The sequence below is a fragment of the Pleuronectes platessa genome, chromosome 2, assembly GCF_947347685.1.
Source record: "Pleuronectes platessa chromosome 2, fPlePla1.1, whole genome shotgun sequence".
Lineage (NCBI taxonomy): Eukaryota > Metazoa > Chordata > Actinopteri > Pleuronectiformes > Pleuronectidae > Pleuronectes > Pleuronectes platessa.
The window spans coordinates 7,045,377-7,066,430 of NC_070627.1; the positions used below are offsets into that span (position 1 = coordinate 7,045,377).

Here is a 21,054-nt window from a genome sequence, read left to right on the forward strand (position 1 = left end):
CGTGACTCATCAATCAAATCAAAATTCATCTGTTGTAATTTCATTTGAATTCAGTTCTGATTTCCCAGCAGCTCGTTTAATCACCGAACAGGTCGAGGTTAGTAATCCTCAAAAACAAACCCGACCTGATTGGTTTGCTGCCTCCCAGCACGTCACCTGCTGGTCTCTCTTGGATTTGTGACAAGACCGATGAGCAAGAGCTTTGGATGTTACCTTCGCTCAGTGGAAAATAACATACCTCCACCCGGCTGTCAGCTTGTTGTGATGGTTTGTGAGTGGAAGATGACACAAGATCTACTGGACTTTTCCACTGATGCCTCTGAGAATCAGTCTAGGTTCAAATAGCCTCCGGTTCTAGTGAATTTAAATGTGGTTTCATTTGGGGTCTGTTGGGCCTTTGGTGAGGTGTGTGCTCTACTTGTTTTCTTTTTCTGGAATGATTTGGTTTTGTTGTAAAGACCCTTGAGCTGCGTTCTATACTCTGAAAAGGACCATTCAGTTTATTATTATTATTATTATTATTAATGTTATTTACACTAGTTAGATTAACAGCACTGCTCTACCTGGCCTGCTGTGATCACTAACTGGTTTCCTCTACCTCCCTCTGCACACTGGTGTATATGAGTGCATGTGTTGTGTGTTGCATAGATCGGACAAGACCTTCAGGCGGTCCTGTGTCTGGTCTGAAAGGTCCCCTGCCTGCAGAGAAACCTGTTCCACAGGTGAGACACACTGTCACATTCAATCACATAGTTATATCCATCCGCCTTGACACCAGGAGTCTATTATATAAATTGTTCAGAACGCCCGCAATTTTCTAAATGCATTTGAATGACGCCATTTTAACTTCATGTCCTCGTCCACACGATTTATTACAAAACACTGATCAACACACAATCTGCATGTGGTTGCATCTATAATGATTTCAGAGGAAGTTGTGGCAGGAGTGTACTTCCTAAAAAATGTTGCAGGCTGTTGTCTGTGCTTGTCAGGACGAGGTGTGGCCGAATCATAGTTGTGTTAATTGCTCTAATCTCTCAAAGCATGGTTTCCTGTCAAAAGGTGCTAACGTCTTAAAACGGTGCTCTGGTTGTTTGTGAGCGCTGGTACTAAAGTTTCATAATTCTATCAGACAACATGACGCAAACTAGAATTACCACCCTGTGGTTGGGTGCCTCCAACAAGCAGTGCAGTTTCAGTCCACAAAAAAATAATTGTGAAGCCTCCATGACCTTCGATCCTTCTAATCAGATCCTTCGTGAGTCTAAGTGAACATTTGAAAGGATTCTATTAAAGCATGACGTGTTGAGTTCAAATGACCAAAAGCGTCCTGGCCTCAGATCAGGACACATTGTTCTTTAGAGCTCCAGAAAGCTTTGGATTCTGAAGAAATCCTCTCATCTGAAAGTCTCTCCCCTCCTGAACAAGTCCAAACTACAGATTTCGCCTGCAGCTGTCTGGCACCACTCATTACATTACATAACAACTTCTCTTTGATTTCTGGAGAATAAAAAGTATGTGAGCAGGAAGGTTTTATCTGATGAGGTGAGGAGAAGATAACACATCAACGAGGCCTTTGTTAAGAAGTTGGGCCACGGCTATGGAGAGGAAAAGTTCAATTACCAAAGAGTGAAGTGGGACAAGGATGACAGTGAAAGTTACTATAAAAGATATTGTTTAATTTGCACATGTGTTGATTTGAATGCCAGCACTCAACAAACATTCACAGATATTTCACATTGTAGTTGAGCTTCTATTAAACACACTTTACCTAAATCCTAGAAATGTAGAAACATATTGCACAGACGGGTGGAGCTTATATACATGAACAGTTTTCACAGCGCTCATTTGGATGATCACGAAATCAATGTACAGAAACGTATTGTTATTGAAAGTTTGATTTGAGCATCACATCTTTAGTGTTGTCACAGAAGAACCGGGTGGATCCTCGATTGGGAAACTCTGCAGCGTGTTCTGGGACAGAGCCGACAGGTGAAGAAACCTTGAGTCAGCGCTTCTACTCCCCTTGGAAAAACACACAGGCTGAAATGTTCCGAAGCCGCTCGACAACCTGTTGCGTAAGGGTTGTCACGTAAAGACAGTTTCAGTTTGAAAACGGAAAGTAGCTTGAACGTGGATTTAAATGTTTTGCCAAGCGGCTCTTCTGTTCTTCAAAAAGTTTGTAAAGGGAAGTGAGGCTTGCAACACGTCCTTGGGCCACATGGGCCGAGCTGAGAAAAAAGCTGAAGTGTGGTTGTGTAGCTGAGTTTCAGTCGTCACTGTCGGACCATGGGTGATCTGTACACGCCTGCGAAAAGAGAACAAGAGTTTTAACACCTCCTCTGCGACTGTTCAAACAGAAATGTGCAGAAGCTGTGCACCTGCACATGGGTTAAAGGGGAGTGCCGGTATTTTTCACCCTTGGCCTGATGTCTATAAATGTGTGTTTGAATCCTTCCAGTAGATCGTGTGATGTGTTGTGATTAAGAACCATTCATTTACACATAGGGCTCACTTAAAAACCACATTGCACTTATCTACTCTCTAATGTTTAGCTTCCTCCTCTCCTCCATTTCTCTCACATCTCAGACTCTCACCTGGTTGTATTCGAATCTGTCCTGTAGGTAGCGGTTCCCCAGTCCTGTAATGTGACTTGCGTTCTGTCTGGAGAGCTTGGCCACCATGGCCGTGAAGTCGAGCGTGAAGGCCAGGTTGACCAGCTCGGGCGCTGTGGGCAGCACGGTGGGAGGATTGTGGGTGGGCGTCGCCTCCTTCTCCAGATAAGCGTCGGCCAGTTTCTGGAAGGCATTATAGGACATCCCCTGGAAGAAGCTGTTCAGGGTGGGGTTATCCTTCATCTGGAGGAGGTGAGGGGGAACATGGCCGTCAGTAAACCCAGTATATTGCCACTGCTTGTAAACATTTATGGTGAGAGTAAAAACAGTATTGTGCCTGTAAAGTTTTGTAATTTCCAGCAGTAAACCAAACCGAAAATTATGTCTCATCACATGACATTTCAAGAAAATCAGCTCAATGACGCTTGTCAGCACTTTGCAGCAGCATTTCAGAATCATACATTCAAATAAGCAAATAACATGCTTTTTCTTTCACTATTGATCAATCTGCAGACCTTTTATTTATAATTAATATATCTATGGTGAAAAATGTATTAAATCCCAAGAGGATGTCATCAAATTGATTGTTTTGTCCTTTGCCAACGAGGTTAAGTTTTGAATCTGCATTTGTTAGTAGGATCATCAACAGACTGACAGATTACCAGGGGAGTTTGTGGAGTTCAAGAAACAATAAATACAATTTTATTGTGGATCAGAACCAGGTTGTGGATTCATGATTTTTTATAACTTGTTGCAGACATGTATATTCAGTTTTGATCAAATATAAATATTGTTGCAGCCTCACCGTTGTTTTAACAGTGATAAATGCAGAGCAGCAGTCACATGACATGCTATGTTTGGTTTTGCACAGCGGCACTTTCAGTTTTACTCTTTTCACATGCTCTATTTAAAACGTTCACTTCCGTTATCACTACAGCGAACGGTTTTCCTGGGGCTTTGAAAAAAACTGTTAAAAAATACATGAGACCTAACTTTGATCTTATTGATTTACCAAAAGCATTATTTTACAAACAACCAGACAATAAGAACTTATAAACCTGCAGTCAACTCAATAACAGAAGCCTGTACCAACCTTGATGTCCATGGCGTCCCCCTCCTCCTTTGTCAAAGCAATGATCCTGTTGATCAATACCTCTAAGAAACAGAGGGAGGAGAAAGTGTGATTAACGTTTATGACAACTCATGATACCAGATTCTGTTGTTATAATACAGTTTTAGCTATTAAATTAAATGAATTAGTTGATTTTCATCAAATTTCGAGGGAGAATAATGTGCAACCTGCAGAAATGCAAATCAGAGTGAAGACAGGAGGATGAGAAATTCCACCAAACTGTCACAAACTAAATCAAGCAGAGGAACAAGTTGATTGTGACATTTTCCACACTTTACCGGTGGTTTCATGAGAGTGAAGAGAAGCTGTTTCTCACCATCTGACAGAGCCCGATCTTCCTCCTTATCTTTGACCTCCAGGACGATCTTTTCCAGTTCCTCCGACACCTTCTCGTAGTACGCCTCCGTCGGCTCCACCCTCGTTACAGCTGCAAAGGAAAACTCGGTTATTCATCCCAGATTTGTTCTAATCCCCAAATGAGTCTTTTCTTCTCTCAAACACAAACAAGTCATTTATCCATTGAATCCTGAAGTTCACCTCCAAAGTCACTGATGTCAGCAGCGATGAGATCTTTCCCGGGCCTGTTTGGTTTTATAAGAGAGATGCGCCTCTTCGAGAACCTTCTCTTCATGGACTTTTTCCTTGAGGACTTCTTCAGTGAAGCTGCTGGAGTTGTGGGCAGGCAGGTGATCGCGGCCTCGGAGGCCAGCTCCAGCGTGGAGTCCCTGGACGGCTCTGTGGCGCTCTCCTGCTCCTCATCTCTCTCCTCGCTGCTCTTCCCAGAGAAAAAGCCCACCATGCTTTTCCAAAACGAGGGTTTCCTGTTCTTCCATGACCTTTTCTTCAGTTTCTTTGGTTCCTTGGCAAACGTTTCAGGCGGATCGGTGTAGGGTTGGATTGCAATAAAGGTCCCGATCTCACTGGATTCACCGGCCAGGTGAAGGGACGGGTCGCTGGAGTGTCGTCTGTCTTTTTTGGTCACCCACTTTTCTTTCCTCTCCTTCCCTTTCTTCGACAGGGACCCATCGTTGACGCTGAGGCTGCGCTTGACGAAAACCTCCAGCAGGCGGATCGTGTCCTTGTGAGGCACATAAATCAACTGGCCGTTGTTGAGCCCTTGTTTGTGTGTGTGTGTTTCCATGGTGGGGAGACTGTGGAAGAAGGAAATCAACATCACACACACGCAATAGTTTCTCAGTTATTGTTCATTAAGTTCCTGCTGTGTTCGGTCCAGTTGACCACAACAACTACATTGTTTTGCATTGAGCTTTTGGCCCTTTCAGTCCAAAATCAAACAACCGAAAATGTCTGAGTTATTCTATAAAACATAACTTTCAACTATGCTTATCCTTCGTCCTCTGTGATAAGGATTTACTGCTTTTCACTCTCCACCGTTTCTTTAATTAAACAAAGAAACATTTCCACAGTGGGAGGGTGGACAGGTTTACACTCTCTGTAACATTGAGTTTTTTTAACATTTACACTGCTTTCCGAGGGAATAACTCTTGGATCTTGTTTAATCAATTTCTCATATTTATCTGATATTTATGAGTTTGTGCAATTTGGACTGTTGGGCCTTGGCAGAGACTGCTCGCTTTTATTGTCTTACAATAAACTAAAACTGAACTTTCGGTTTTAGAGGGTGCGTTGCCATAAATAAGAATTAAGGGTTTTGAAAAGAGCAATGGGCCTTTTTCACTGTTCTCGTACAATTATCAACTTGTACATTTTATTGTACAAGATTAGTAATGAGAGAAGATGCTTGTCAGTTTATTCAGTTAGGAAAAAAGCATTAGACGAAGCCCTAAGCTTAACCAGGTATTAATTACTTCCCATAGCCTATTATTTACATTTAATCTAATCAAGAACATCACTTAACTTAACTTAAACTATTATATACTTGTAAACAGTGAAAAACATTCATCACACAATGTCTGAAGCCTGTGTTGACTTATTCAAATTACTTGTTTGCCTTCAACAGTCACACGCAATATTCAAGTTACTCAATAAACCACCAAAACATGTTATAACCTTTCACAAGCAGGAAACCAACACATTTATTTAGCTTCCGATTTTTTTTAAGAAGTAATCGTTTGTCAAATTATTAAAACAGTTGATTCTCTTTCCATTTATGTATAAACATCTCATGTTAAAGGTACACAATGGCAAATAAGTAAATATTGAGTTAACTTGACTCGTGTATTTGTATTCTATTCTAATACTGAGACTGTGAAGCTGTACCTGCAGAAAAGCAGAGACGTTTTCAAACGCTGTAAAAAGTCCAAAGGGAGAAAGAGGAACAGTAAAAACTCGAGCGTGTCATGGCGACAGCTGTTGTTCGCTCCACTTAAAGCTGCAGAACGAGGATGAAGTGAACTCACCTGGTGTCAGTCATGGTCAGTGATGTGGTCTCAGATCCGTGTCGGTGGTTATCACAGAGGTGATGCACACTGTGTGGGACTGTCAGCGGCTCGGGGCTCATGTGAAAGCTGTCGTCTCTTAAGGGAAGCTCCACTGTGAACATACCTCCTCCCACCATGTAAGGACACGCAGCCCTGATCTGTACCTGTAGGCAGACAGGGGGGGGGGGGGCATTTCACCTGTCTTCCTGCTTTCTGTGGAACGCTGACGTCACTTGTTTGTGGTTTCACTCTTCTTGCTCTGAACGTAGAGGAAGTAAAACCAACGCCTTTTTATTGGTTGAGGTAATTGAAAAAAAAATGTGGAAAGAGGTTAACCTCAGACCGCTTAATCTTTTTTATCTATATAAAGTATTTATTGCAATAATTTAAGAAACGTTGAAAGGGTAAAAAAAAAAAAAAAAGACATTTTAAACAAGAGGGAATTATTGAAGAGTTTGAATTTATTTCTCTTTTATCTCCTTAAATTATCTTGTGACCCTTTTGTGCGACAGGTTGTACGTGCAGTATACACAGGTGTGTAATAATGCAGGGACGTGAGGTAACACACAAGCCCACACACTGCAGGGGCCTTAATGATACACATCACGTCCAGTTCCAACAGTTTAAAGGTTCCTCAGGCGTCAGGTGAAGACGTCATATTGCTCTTTTCACAACCAGCACGTCCACAACCCAGACACGTTCAGTTTACTGCGGATTTCCCCTCATTTGCAGCTCGAGACTCAGATCTGCTATCAGTAGTTTCTATAAAGCAAAGGTTAAAACCCTTTAATAAACCATATCAGTTCATCAGCGTCTTCAGGCGTCAGGTGGCCACACACACCCCCCCACCCCCCCCCCCCCCCCCCCCCCCCCCCACACACACACACACACACACACACACGACCTGTCTCAGCTCCACCTTGCAGAGTTTCCTCTGTTATCTAATCACCATGTTGTCTCTCCAGGTCGCAGACGTGTCTGAGGTGGGACTGCCCGGTGTGTGTGTGTGTGTGTGTGTGTGTGTGTGTGTGTGTGTGTGTGTGTGTGTGTGTGTGTGTGTGTGAAAGATTTCCAGGAAGCGATTGCATAAAATGTCATCTGATTTCCATTCAATAACAAAAGCTTGTTTCTTAATGGACAAGTGTATTTGAATCGCGACGCATGAAACTTGATGAGTCATCTCTTATTTGGCCTGTTTAGAGGAAACACGAAACCTTTTACTGTAACTTAAACTTCCTTTAAACATCACTGGTCGTCTGCCTGTTGGTGGAACTGGTTTTTGAAGCAGCTTCCTTTGCTCTTCCTGCAGCAGGGGACGGTCATTTGATTCTGATCAGGATCCAGTTTTCCTTTAACCCATCACAGGACAGGTTCATTCTCCTGAGTCCCAGTTCAACATGCATTCATTCTCATACTAGATGTAACTTACTGAGATTGTTACTATGATTTAAAAACAGAACTTAAACCCTTAATTAAATATAAAGACTTCAGAGATTCGCTAATTTGATAAGAATGACCCTTCAGAAAAACAACACAATAACCAACACATTTCTGAACCCCCCCCCCCCCCTCCCACACCCCCAGCTTGTATTGGTGTAGTACCACATGAAAGCCACAGAGTGTCAGACTAAACACTGATATAGTTTCTGATGCTCCCTCTATCCTACCAAGTATTTAAGATTGTGAGATTATATGTTGGTTTCCTGTCGGCAGAGGTGATATGTGACTACATACATTTAATAAAGGACTGTACCGAATGACAAGTTATTACTCTTGAGTATTTCCATTCACATGCAATTGTTTTTACAAATTAACTTAACAAAAAATTGAACTTTTACTCCATCGCAATGTATTCAACAGATTTAGTTACTTTAGAAAATCAAGATCTTAATCGTAAAAACAACACGGTGTCAATACAACACAATTAAAACTGAGGAGTTATTGTCAGTAAAGGTGGAGTGTGAGTCGGCGTATTGTGTGTCAAGCGGTTTTGTTGTGATCACAGTCCACGATCAGCTGCCACCATGATCATGATCCACCACCATGATTCACAATCCACCACCATGATCTACCAGCATGATCCAGTTCAATATCCATCCATCCTGCCAACACGCCAGGTCAGTACTGATGAGACATTACAGTTTTTCTCCATTGCTTTGGATCATTTCACGAAACAGAAATGAGATTCTCAGAGCTCTGAGTGCAATTGGCAAAATAGCCCATATGGTTCAGCACAACTACATAGATCACCTTCAAAAGGTCATATCTCACCCAAAACAGTTAACTCAAGTTTCAAAAGCAAATCATTTTCTCATATAAATAGTCAGTGCCCCCAAAATGAAAATTTCCTTCTCGCTTGCTGTGGCTCATCTCTCAAAAATAACATAGATGGTTCAGCAAAACTCCATAGCACACCTGCAAAAGGTCATATCTCTCCCAAAACAGCAAACTCATCAGTCAAAACTAAATCCTTTTCTCATACAAATAGTCAGTGCCCCCAAAATGAAAAGTCCCTTTGGCATTGTTTAAACACTACAGGTCAAAATGTTTAGATGTTTGGTCAGTATGGCAGTGGACCATAGAAATATCCCTCATGTGCACATTTCAATCTTGGCTCAGTCCTTGAATGGTCACTCAGTGGTTACAGTAGATGTTTTCTTTCCAGAATATTATGTGTATCAAACAGAAAAAATATTTATTCAAGGTTTCACATAAAATATGTTTATTGAACTCATACTGCCATGGAAATTGTTACAGTAATTGCCATACATCGTGCTTACAGTAACAGAAAATGTGTACAGCACAATATACTGTCAAACAATAAGCACATCAAAACTAAAATTTGGTATAGTGAGATATGACCTTTTGAAGGTGATCTATGTAGTTGTGCTGAACCATATGGGCTATTTTGCCAATTGCACTGAGAGCTCTGAGAATGTCATTTCTGTTTCGTGAAATGAGCCAAAGCAATGGAGACAAACTGTAAACTTACTGTGTGGTTGGTGATCAGATGTGTGAAACTCAACCTTGATCACTAAAGTTCTAGTTGCACCTGAAAATTAAGCCAATGATCCAAGATATCCTTATTACAGTATATACCATGATGTTTTTCATGGTATTATGTGCCTGTACGATTTTGACAGTAGAGTGAACTATTGTGCAGGTGATGATGTACACAATGAAATTATGCCAACATGTTCTGCAGAGAACAACCACTTGACTGAGAAGCGACAGTCAGTTTTCACCAGCAATATATATTCAATTGGTAATTGGGCTAACTGAAGGCAATTGTACCTAACCGTTTGCAAAGGTGTGCTGAATCATTTGAAATTTGTGCAAGCTGTTGGAAATTGTACTTGTCATTGCAAGGATGTGCTAATACAATTGCAATTTGATTAAAGGAATGAGATATTCCAGTCTGTTGTGAACCAGTGCCCAGTGGTTTGGAGGTTTGCACGTGTTGTTTTGAGAATGTTATTTCTGTTTCGTGAAATTAACCAAAGCAATGGAGAAAAACTGTAAAGTGATGAAGAGGGAGATGGGGGAAGAGAAGCTCCATGTGTCATGTGTGAACTCGCCTCTCTTCTCAGTCAGTGTTCTAAATGTTCTAAATGTCCCAGAGGTGAAAACGGGCCTGTGGTCACCTGCGTGTCGTCTGCCGTCTGATCCCGGGTGATACTCCAGGTCACCTTCTTCATTTTTTATTAGCGCTAAGCAGGACAAATGTGAGACTCGCGTTTCGTCCCACAAGGTCTGGTCGTTGACCTCCAGGCCGACGCGCTGCAGCCCAGCAGTCACCTGTCGTAAATCTTTATTCCCCCCCCCCCCCCCCCCCCCCCCCCATGTTAGGGGACCTCTGCTTCTTTTAGCAGGTACCGGAGAACAGAAAGGCTCCGTGTTACCTCTACATCCCAAATTATGAATTACTTGTAAATACAATTAACTATAATATTAATTATAAGGGCGTATTTGATCATATACAGGGATCTGCACATTGCTTCAGGCCAGTCCCAAATATCAAGTTAGATCAAAATGTCAAAGGGAACAAACTGAACGAACTTAAACTCAACAAATTTGTATCTTTAGGTTAATTTAAGTTTTTAATTTGACCATATTATAAAAATTTTACCTCCAGCTGTTTTTGTTAAAAAATTGGTTGAGTTGTTTTTAATATGATTAATTTGCTTTAAATTAGATGTATGTAGTGTATTTATCACTAAGGCTTTTTTGGAAACTTGACATGCTTGTCTTGGTTTGTTGGAATGTTCTGTTTATTAACTGTTCTCAGCGATGTATTGTGAATGAGGTCTCTACCTCAGAGTTAAAATAAATGTTGAATTAATAATATTACACAAAAATAAATTATAAAACCCTAGCTCTAGTTGCAAAGACAGAATCTGTTAATGTGTTACACAGTTTTATATTTTCTCTAAAAGTCTGAAACACTAACACGAGGGAGGAGAGTGTTATGACCCTGAGCCTCCATCACTTCCAGTAAAAAGCTGAGTGTGGGACAGATCAAGATACAACAAACTCTACCTTCTGACTTAATCACATTCGCTCTGCATCCAGTCAATAAAGAAGTTCTGAAAGTGATGCAGAGGCCACGTCTGGACATTCCTGGTCAGCAGAGTCGGTGCCTGGGGGGGGGGGGGGGAACTATAATCAATAAACACCTTCATGTGCTCCAAAGCTCCGATAGTGTTTCCTTCTTTGATATAAAAAGATTCACAAGGTCACAGCAGCGGTGAAGCAGCCTGATACGCTCCGTCCTGCGTCCAGCCTGAGACACTGGACACTTCAGAGGGTTTCAGCACAAACACAAGACGCCCGGCTCCAGGTGACTTTGCCCTCTGGAGGGCATGAACCACGAGCAGGCCGATGTCTGTGCAGCTCTGGAAACGGACTTAGAACGTGTCTGCTGACAAAACAGTAACTCAATCCACCGATCAGCGACTCACTGTCTCAGCTTTAGGGCGTGAGATCCGTCCCTTTGTTTCCCCTCCAGCAGTGGGACACAGTTTGTCTCCGACTTGCAGAGTAAAGCACCCGCAGAGCAGAGGTGATATTTTTAGATGCATTAGGGGCTGTGGGCGCAGTCTGCTGTGTCTCAGTGATTGGACCCTACGTGCCGCTCGGTGAATGGATTTCTTGGAGGGGTGAATCTTTATCAAAGCCTTCGGATGGATGTGATCCCTTCATGGAGCACTCGCTGAATTATAGATGACACGCTCACATTGGCTGTGACCTTGCGGAGCCACCTGTCTGTTAAATGCCAAATGTCGTCAGGCCTGGTGTGTGGGATATCACACAGGGATCAGCGATCATCAGGGCAGAGTGGCGGCGTGCCGACCTGTCAGTTAACAAGTGATTAGAGTTACCAGGCCTGTGAAGAGTCCGTAAAGACACACCCATGGGGTTTCAGATGGGTAGGACGTCAACAAGGGGAGGAATCAGCTCAGAAAAACAAAAAATCACAAGTATCACACACACAAAATCCACTCAGGTCAAACAAGACGTAAAGATCGAACACTGGCTGAGAGCAATGCCCTTGGCGTGTCTGCACAGGAGAGTGAGGCATCAAGTGAAAGAGCCGGTTCCCAGCCTCCGAGGCTAAGATAGATAATCCTATAAAAGATTCATTTAGTCTGCATATTTAATTTGGTGCTTTTGCTTTTGAAGCTATCCCTGTCAAAGACAATGTCGAGCTCACAGCAGCGGAGCAGAGTGGTATTTACAGAGAGAAACCGCTAATTGTGGGTTTTTTATTCTACTATCGTCAGAAAACTCCTCAAAACGTCCGTCTCGGACCACGAAATGATTTGATGATCTATTTGATTTTTGTTTGATTGTTAGTTAGCAGGGTGACGCAAAAAGAAAATGACTCAATCGATTTCCATAACATTTTGTCTGGACTTTTCTTTTTTCCTTTCCAAAAATCTGACATGTTTAGGGAACTGACATTTATGAGTGCGTGCAATTTGGTGCACACATGCAAAACATCCACATCTAGTGAATTCACTGTAGTTTCAGAGGAGGGGTCCTTTGTAGATTGGGGCCCCTGTATGACCCCTGATTCAGAGAAATCCTAGATCTGCCACTGGACTGTCGTGCCATGGTGATGGTCTGCACGTCTAGTTTTCTTCAATAGAAACAGAGCTGTTGCAGGACACACATCTTCTGTAACTCGGCCATCTACCCCCCCCACACCACACTTACATGCACACATGGTATCAGATAGGAAGAGACATGATCACAGTCCTGAGAACCAGCAGTGAGACCGCATTAAAAACAACAAACATGAGGCGATAGTGAGCATTCAGCTACTTACACTGCAAAAAAACATGTGAAATTTTTTTTTATAAATCTGCCTGATGTCACGAGAGCTGAAATCATCCGAGCGGAAACTTCACGCAGGTTAGGATACGCGTTTAATGAAAGGCACTCTTTACAGGGTTAAATGAAACATATGACACTGTATACTGCACAATGTTGACACACACACAGTAACAGTCCTCCAACATGAAGTGCTCCTCGCCATAGTAAAGTGCAGAGTAACCATGTGACTAACTGACGTCACCTTATTGCATTTTCAACTTTGAACACAGGTGTATTGCTCTTTCCCGCGAAGGGGGGGGGGGGGGGGGGGGGGGGGGGGGCTACAGCGTTTGTTCTCCACCCGCATGTCATCATTATTGCATATTGGGGGGGTTATAAGAAAGGCATTCCTTGAGTTACAACTACATCCGGTGTCATCTCAATGCAAGCTGAATTTTATATGTATCATAAGATTGTAATGTGGCATGCATATAGTGTGTAGTACCGATTCCAGATGAGACACAAACGCCTTCATCATCTCACGGATCCAGTAGGAGTATTGGCTTTCCCTATCACATGGACTTAATAATTATCACAATAGGATTAAGATACTATAAGATATTTAGTTTCAATAAATATGTCAAACTCCATATACTGATATTTAGAGTTAGTTCTTAATTCGGCAAACTATGCCATGCAATGGTAACAAGAGAGTTAAGGTAAATGGAGAAGGTTTTTTCTCTTTGTTTACTCCTCTGTATTCTCATTCCGATGTCAAATATACATCTCGTCTCACATGTATTTACAATCTAAAGATAAATGCTAGTTTTTCCTGCCAACAGCTGATGGTGTAAAGCTCCGGAAAGAAGTGCTTGTTAGATTCGTGGAAAAAAACAGAAAAACTCTCAGTGCAATTCATCTATGTGCTTTTGAACAGGGTCGCCCCACATTAATAGCCTGCTACATGTCTGCATAATTTAGTGCAAAATCCCAAATGATAAAAATAAAATCATGTGGATAAAACAATAAGTCACACTGCTGAACGCACGTGTTATAGTACAACCATTGCGAAGCAGTTTCCTGGACGTGCTAACGTGCCAGCCGCTCATCACGGAGATATAGTTACGCTGTGTCAGAAGGAGAAGTGCCGGCGCTGAGCATTCGCAGCTGCAGATTTGCTGATTAGACAATGAGAGCGCTGGAGTCCTCTTGCCTCACACTGGACCCGCCCTTGAAAATCAGGACAAGCAGCACCTAGATTTTCGCCGAATAGGACGGAATGAAGACTAAGAGTGGAGCCGTGATGGAATATGAGCTCTGAGTATACATTGAGCTTTAGATGCTTCTTTTCTTTGTGTGTGGGATAAACTTTCACCATTTTACAAACCAGAAGGATGCTCTACAACTTGCTTTTCCTCTCGCATCTATATTCCCTCCTTCCAAGGTCAAACGTTTGTCTGTAGCACAAATGAACCATCACGTTTTTCTTCAAACTTCAGTGAAGGAGATATAATCGTACCCCTCAGGTCCTTTCCTAGAAGGTAACTGACATAGTAGCTGCTGAGTTGTGTTAATTGCACTTTGACACATCCACAAGTTTACAGACAACTTGTGTAAAGGCTGTCTCGCCACCACAGGGTGCCTATTAATACTGTATAACCTGCACAAATGCTGACGTGTTTGAAGTACAAAATAGTGAGAAACTTATCAGCGTATCGGACTTTCATGCCATAAATAATACTTGAGCTTCTCCATCAGTACATGCCGTTCTTCTCATTCTGCAACGTGCCGTTACTTTTGTTCAGTGAAGGCGTGCTTCCGAACTTAAACGCTGACATTTTCTGGGCAGCCGCCGTGGCCGCGTCTATCATCTGCTTCTCCTCCTGCTCGGTCTCCCGGTGGTAAAAATAGTTAAAGTTGGAGACGATGACGGGGACGGGTAAGGCGATGGTCAGGACACCACTAATGGCACAGAGGGTGCCGACCATTTTGCCTCCGATGGTCATGGGGCACATGTCTCCGTATCCCACCGTGGTCATGGTCACCACGGCCCACCAGAAGCCGTCGGGGATGCTCACAAACTGTGTGTTGAGCTCATCCACTTCTGCAAAGTAGATGGCACTTGAGAACAGGATGACTCCTATGAACAGGAAGAAAATGAGCAGCCCCAGTTCCCTCATACTGGCTTTCAATGTCTGACCCAGGATCTGAAGGCCTTTCGAGTGTCGGGAGAGCTTGAAAATTCGGAAGACTCGCACCAGTCGGATGATTCGTAGGATCGCCAGTGACATGTTCTGACCGGAGTTCATATCGTCGTCAGGGGTCGTAGCCAGCTCCGTACCCAGGGTGACGAAGTAGGGAACTATCGAGACTAAGTCAATGATATTCATGAGGTTATTGAAGAAATCGCTCTTGCTGGGGCAGACCACAAAGCGGACGCCGGCTTCAAAGCAGAACCAAATGATGCAAATAGTCTCCACTATGAAAAAGGGGTCCGTGATATAAGCAATGATGTCTTTATTGGCGGGACGAGGAGCCGAACTGTCTCTGGAGCCGTTGATGAGTTGGGTCAAACTGTGGATAACGTCAGGGTCGTCCCTGAACTCCGGCAGAGTCTCCAGGCAGAAGATGAAGATGGAGATGACGATGACGAACACAGAAACCAGGGCCACAGATCTGGCTGCACTGGAGCTCTCCGGGTATTCAAACAAGAGCCAGAACTGTCGCTGGAGTTCGTTTTCGGGCAAGAGGACTTCCGGCTCTTTGACAAACCCCTCGTCCTCACGGAACTGCTCCATCGCTTCGTCGCCCAACTCGTAAAAAACGATTTCGGCCGCAAAAACGTCTAAGGGGACGTTGGCTGGTCTGCGGATTCTGCCCCCGGACTGGTAGAAGTACAGGATCCCATCGAACGACGGACGGTTTCTGTCAAAGAAGTATTCGTTTTTCATCGGGTCGAAGAAATTGATCCGCTTCATGGGGTTCCCAAGCACGGTGTCTGGAAACTTGTTCAAGGTGCTGAGCTGGGTCTCGAACATCAGCCCTGAAATATTGATGACGACTTTCTCATCTCTCTCTTCCACGCAGTGCCTCTCGAACAGGTCTTCGCTCTCGTAGCAATCCTTTGGCATCTTACTGAAGACGCTGCCGCCGGGAGACTCGCTGTTGATGAGGAGCTTCAGATGAGAGATCAGGCTGCCGCTGCTCGAGTTGTCTTTTGTGGTGGCGGTCGGTGGGGAGGACGGCGTCCGCCCCTCCTGACCGGACTGGTACCTGCGTCGTCCTCTGTGGGGCGACGGGTGCGGAGAGGTCACGCGTTGGGTCAACAGATTCTGATCGGGGGCCTCGGAGGTGGGTGTAGTCGGGTAACCGGAGTCACTGGGGTCGCCGAGGTTGATACCGATGTCCATGTTCTCAAAGTCAACAAGAGGCACCTCCATCGCCGGTCTTGTCCGTTACCTGCGGTCTCGTCTGTCAGCCTGGTTCGAGTGCAGGAGACACCACCAGCAGTGCTGCGCCGATCCCTGCAGGACCCCTCTCCTCCGGGATCATTCAGGCAGCCGCTCCCTGTGTTTGGAATCAGCTCTTTGTGTAATCTGTTAAAGAGGTGGAGAAGCAAACCGGTGTTATGATTTTCTTAAATGGAGCAATAACAGTGTTGTTGGTAAAGAGATTTTTCTGTCAGCTCCTGTTTGCTTCAGCAGAGCAGCTGCCATCTGATACTGTTTCTTTCCCGTCAAATCTCTCCCATGATCGAAAGGAAAACCCCCCACTCTGCAGGTTCGGCTGGGAGAGTGCTCACAGGGAGTATGGATAGTGCTATTGCTGATCATGTGCTACAAACCAGAGCGTGGTTCAATTCCTTATGGAAAAAAAACCTCTGAGCCTTCACTTATGACTGAGAGCGAAAAAACTCATCGAAACCAAAAAAACACACAAACACATTTGTCTCAATTCCTTCAACCACTGACGCGGTTCCTCCAAACCCGATCCCGCTCGGTGCAGTCCGTCAGCGTCACGTTTGCTTTATCTCTAAGTAGCTGTTTATCAGTGCACTTGTCTGATTCGCACCAGTAACCAAATCCTGACACATGCGTTTAAGCGGCGACCTCTGTGTCCACTTGACACCGAGGGCCCTGCGCACTCAGAGCGGCTCATCGGGCTCTGTTTCCACTTGCATTGGAGCCGATACCGTAACACTCTAGGAAATAGAGTTGAATCTTCTTATGCAAGGATTCCATTAGCCGGGCTCATGCAAACAATAAGTGTATTGATTGTGCCATGTCAGCAAAGAGGGGTCAGAAAAGGACGAGGGAAGATGCAGGGAAGAGAAAAGTGCAGCGAGATTCACATCCTCTCATCTCGGACACTTTCTAAAAGCTACTTCTTGCTTTATAATCTCACAACTGAGTGAACTTTAGCTTGTCTCACATTGAGCTGACATTGACACAGACAACACGGCGTCAGCTACACCACGGCCCCTCGTCACATCTGATCATCTGATTCCTCACAAACACATGCAAATAATCAAACATGTGGAGTTTAAATCCAGCTGTGTGCAGATGTCCGCACCACTCACCGGTGTTGCTGTAGCAGAAGTTGCTGTGCCCTCGCTCCCCTGCCTGGCAGCTCTGCTGCTCCGCTCCCCCCCTGCCTTCCTTCAGCCTCCTTCTCCTCCAGACTCACAATCAAGACTGCCTCCAGCTCTATTAAACCTCCCATCGGGTAATCTGACACCTGATACGAAACCAGAGATGCCAGAGGTACCCCACACACGCACACAAACGTACGCATGTGCCCACACACGTACATAAGACCTTAACACACACAACACACACACACACTCACACACACACTCACACACACTCATATGCAAGTCATTGTATTTTGAATGTGGGGGTCACCCTGGCTCTATTCTCCCTGCTCCCTCCTCCGTCACTGGGATAAGCGAGCACACTATAGGAGGGCTCTCTGATAGGAGATTTACTTTGCTCGAGGCCAATCGCTGTTTGAGGAGGCAAAGGGAGAGTTTGGACCTGCTCCCCCCCCCCCCCCCCCCCCCCCCCCCCTAGTTTCTGCAGAATAAGCATCACATGCAGGATGATCCAATCCACCCCCACCTTGGGGATTAGACTGTATTCTTCCCCATGTTGTCATGTAGCTGTCAGCATCTGCAGCAGTGCACATCTGCCGGGGGGGGGTTCCTCTTGTTACATCCTCAGTAACACATGCTGACGTGAGCTGTTGTTTCATCTGACATTGATGAAGGTCTTTTATTGAAGCTGTAATAACTGTTTCCACACATCTTTAGATGACTTTTCTTTTCATTTTGATATAGGTCCCGTCTGTTAGATCGGATGAAAATTTACCATAACAACAAAAAGGGACTTTAATACAGAATGAACTTTATCAATAAATACTTGAATGAATCCCGAAGTTGTTTATTTTGGTAAGAAATTCCCCTAAATGTTCTCATACGTCTAGATTAAACGTAATAATAATTGAGTAGCTTTACAGCTGCCAGCTATTGGAGATGTGTCAGGGTAATAAAGCCTAATTATTGACAGGCCTAATTAAAAAGTTAAATTCAAATTGGAGACTACAATTTCCTTTTTAACATTTTTTTTTTACCTCTGCCGAGTTCTGTCATGGAGCAGAAACTTTAATCAAAGTTAATGTTGTACTTCTCAAGGAGGGCGGCCAATTTGGCAACATGGGTTGAATATCGTGTTACCTGATGGAGGACCAGTTTCCTGAAGTCAGAATCCGTTCCCTCGTCTCTCTGTCGTCCTGCTGCCGCAGCCGGGACTCGGCTGTGTGCTGGTCCTCTGTAACATTGCGGCGCGAGCGGCACCACTGCAGGCAAGGTCACACGGCTTCAAGGTCACAGAGAACTGTTTTAAGGCTTTTACACTCCATGCGTTGCTATACATCATCACACACCAGCCCTGAATCTCATTATGTGTGCTCAGGGGAACATCCTGCAGACGCGCATCCATGAATTTAAACTTGACATGTATGTACCGGAGATATACATTCAAGGAGATGGCCGTGCATATAAAGTACAGGGGACCCAGGGACGTCCACGTGCACACACACACACATCACACTGACTCATCAGCCTCGATATATGTGGATCTGTTGCTCGTGTGATGCTGCACGGTCCTGGGCGTGTCATTGATAAAGCAGTCGGCTGAAGCCCGATCTGTCACTTAAACACTTGGTAAAGGATTTGCTGCAGGCAGAGGGAGACAGGAAGATGGAGAGTGAGGAGGAGGACCACAGACTGCACTCAGACGTCACACTGAGAGGGGAAAGAATCGATCCACTCCCCCCCCCCCCCCCCCCCCCCCCCGCCCGACGATTTGTGTCAGTAAAAGTGGGAAAACAGGAGGAAAATGTTGAGCTATGAACTGCATGATGAGGTGGACGGCAGCTGCTGCAGTTTCCCCCCCTCTCACGAGTCCTGACGGGGGATAAAGTCCCTCCCTCCCTCCCTGCGTCCTTCCACACAGCTCTCGATCCATCATCCGTCCCTCCTCCGTCCCTGCGTCCAGCCCAGCCCCCTCCCCCCCCCCCCCCCCGGTGACACCTTCACCTTACCCGTTAACAGGCTGAGTTGACATCAGCATGTCTAAACTCCAGTGACTCTTGGTGCAAACACCTACTGCAAACCTCTGACCCTCGGATGACTGGTGTCAACATCTGCTGAGAAAACAAACCATATCCACACTGAAGTACCTGAGGGGTATTAGTGAAGGAAGTATTTCTACTTTTAAAATGCTGCGAAAGCAAAAGTGGAAGTATTTCTACTTTAAAAAACTGCGAAAGCAAAAGTGGAAGTATTTCCACTTTTAAATGCTGCGAAAGCAAAAGTAAATGTAGTGATGACGCTTTATTTTACTAATATAAATATAGTTTTATGTTTTAATATGGCTCCACACCCTTATAAAAATGATTTTAATAACTTCAATAACATTTGTCAATGAACTACAGATCCTCTATAGTTAGAGCAATGCTTATCAATGTGTACAGTCCCTGATTAACCAAAATTAAAGCATTATTTACACCCCTATATAATTTCTATTTAACTTGATTATTATAACTAATACATTCATGTTGAATGCATATTGTGTTTAGTCAAGGTGGAGTTAATTGTGTGTGTAAGTGCTTTAATAATACTGAAACAGTAAAATAGTAATGTTTGTTTTTACGTGTTTGCTTAAATTGAGTAAATTCGGTATTACCCATCGGTACTGCTCTTATTTTGAAGTTTCAATATGTCAAAAATATGTCAAACTTTGCACCACTGAGATTTGAGGACGTGAACAATTTATTTTAAATACAGTAGTCCGTCCAATGAGGTGACAAAAGCTCGAAGTGACTCATCTTGTGCACACGGTCACATTCAAGGTGCATGTCAGGTAGCAGGGATTAGATATTCCATCCTAGTAATCTTATAGCTGTTGTAAAGGCAGCGGTTATTCCAGTCTAGTATTGCTGCAGCAGCTCCCCTCATAGTAAATAACATATCAGGTTGGGTCAGGGGCACACAAGGGCATCAACAGCTGATATACATACCCCCCCCAGACTGAAAACTATAGTGTTAGGTAATATAAAGAGGCTCGTCCACTCAAATCCTCCCAGTGTCACCAGTTCATGTTCTAGAAGCTCTCAAGGGTTAATTATCGTGTGTATTTCATTCTTGTCGAGCTTCTTCTTTGGTCGTGAGTAGAATAGAAATAATAACTATAGAGACGTTGTAGTGGACTGAGGGTTAAATAAGCCAACTAGTGACCATTCAGCTGGAAGGACAGATGTTTCTTTCCTTCAAAAAAAAACTCAAATTAAACAAACATCAGAAGAGGGTGTCAAATTAAATCAGAAATTCCATTATCAAATCACACGTTCTCCCTCCTCTCACTTCATTTCCCGTCTTCTCTTTACAGTCACTATGAAATAAGTTTAATACAGTGATTTAATTCATGTGAAAAACCTGAACAAGATATTATGAGAAACATGTTCCACTGCCTGAGTTTAACAGGCTCTTTAACAACATCCAGTGACCTGTCAATGGTTCACTACTATCACATGATATGATATCATAGCTGGTCACATACAGTATTACACATCCTTAAAGGGGGACATGCTATAAAACAGATGGGATATTCTATTATGATTGATATTTTCTGTTTGATATAACAGTCGCTTTCGATAAAAGCACCAGCTAAATGAAATGTAATGTAATGTAAATGTAATGAAACATAAAATGTGCATATTAAGTTGCATTAGTTATATTAACCCTTTAAAATGTGCAGTGGGACACGTATGACTTGATCTGTACCAGAGTTAATATTCGCACAATTTTGACAAATGAGTTACACAATTATGTTTCCTTTTTTATGCCAAAAAATGAGACATGCTCTATTCCTGCACATGATGGTTTGAACCTTGTTGGAAATATTTGGGATGATGCAAGTCAATAAGATAAATAACATAGGTCATTCTTAGACATGTTAATAAAGGGAACATGTTATAATCTTTAAATCCGCCCCGTCTTTAATATGTCTCACCTACAGAGAAAGTT

At 43.6% G+C, this 21,054-nt stretch overlaps 2 protein-coding genes across 2 annotated transcripts; both read right to left on the minus strand.

Moving 5' to 3' along the window:
* Window positions 1–1,658: 1,658 nt before the first annotated feature.
* LOC128455919 (uncharacterized) lies at window positions 1,659–6,372 on the minus strand. Its single transcript, XM_053439883.1, has 6 exons — window positions 6,129–6,372; window positions 4,285–4,898; window positions 4,064–4,174; window positions 3,709–3,770; window positions 2,598–2,858; window positions 1,659–2,308 (listed from the first exon to the last, which is right to left on the minus strand). Exons 1-6 carry the CDS (start codon window positions 6,284–6,286, stop codon window positions 2,270–2,272), a joined length of 1,245 nt encoding a protein of 414 aa, XP_053295858.1. The 5' UTR covers window positions 6,287–6,372; the 3' UTR covers window positions 1,659–2,269.
* Window positions 6,373–14,221: 7,849 nt separating this feature from the next.
* On the minus strand, window positions 14,222–15,907 carry LOC128455892 (potassium voltage-gated channel subfamily A member 10). Its single transcript, XM_053439849.1, has one exon. The coding sequence runs from the start codon at window positions 15,905–15,907 to the stop codon at window positions 14,222–14,224; it is 1,686 nt and encodes a 561-aa protein (XP_053295824.1).
* Between the last annotated feature and the right edge of the window lie 5,147 nt (window positions 15,908–21,054).

Coding starts and splice junctions, on each gene's coding strand:
- LOC128455919 (XM_053439883.1), bottom strand. CDS start 6,286: ATGGTGGGAGGAGGTATGTTCACAGTGGAGCTTCCCTTAAGAGACGAC. Junction 3,771..4,063: donor AGATCGGGCTCTGTCAGATG/GTGAGAAACAGC, acceptor TCTGTTTCTTAG/AGGTATTGATCAACAGGATC. Junction 2,309..2,597: donor ACAGATTCGAATACAACCAG/GTGAGAGTCTGA, acceptor CTCTTTTCGCAG/GCGTGTACAGATCACCCATG.
- LOC128455892 (XM_053439849.1), bottom strand. CDS start 15,907: ATGGAGGTGCCTCTTGTTGACTTTGAGAACATGGACATCGGTATCAAC.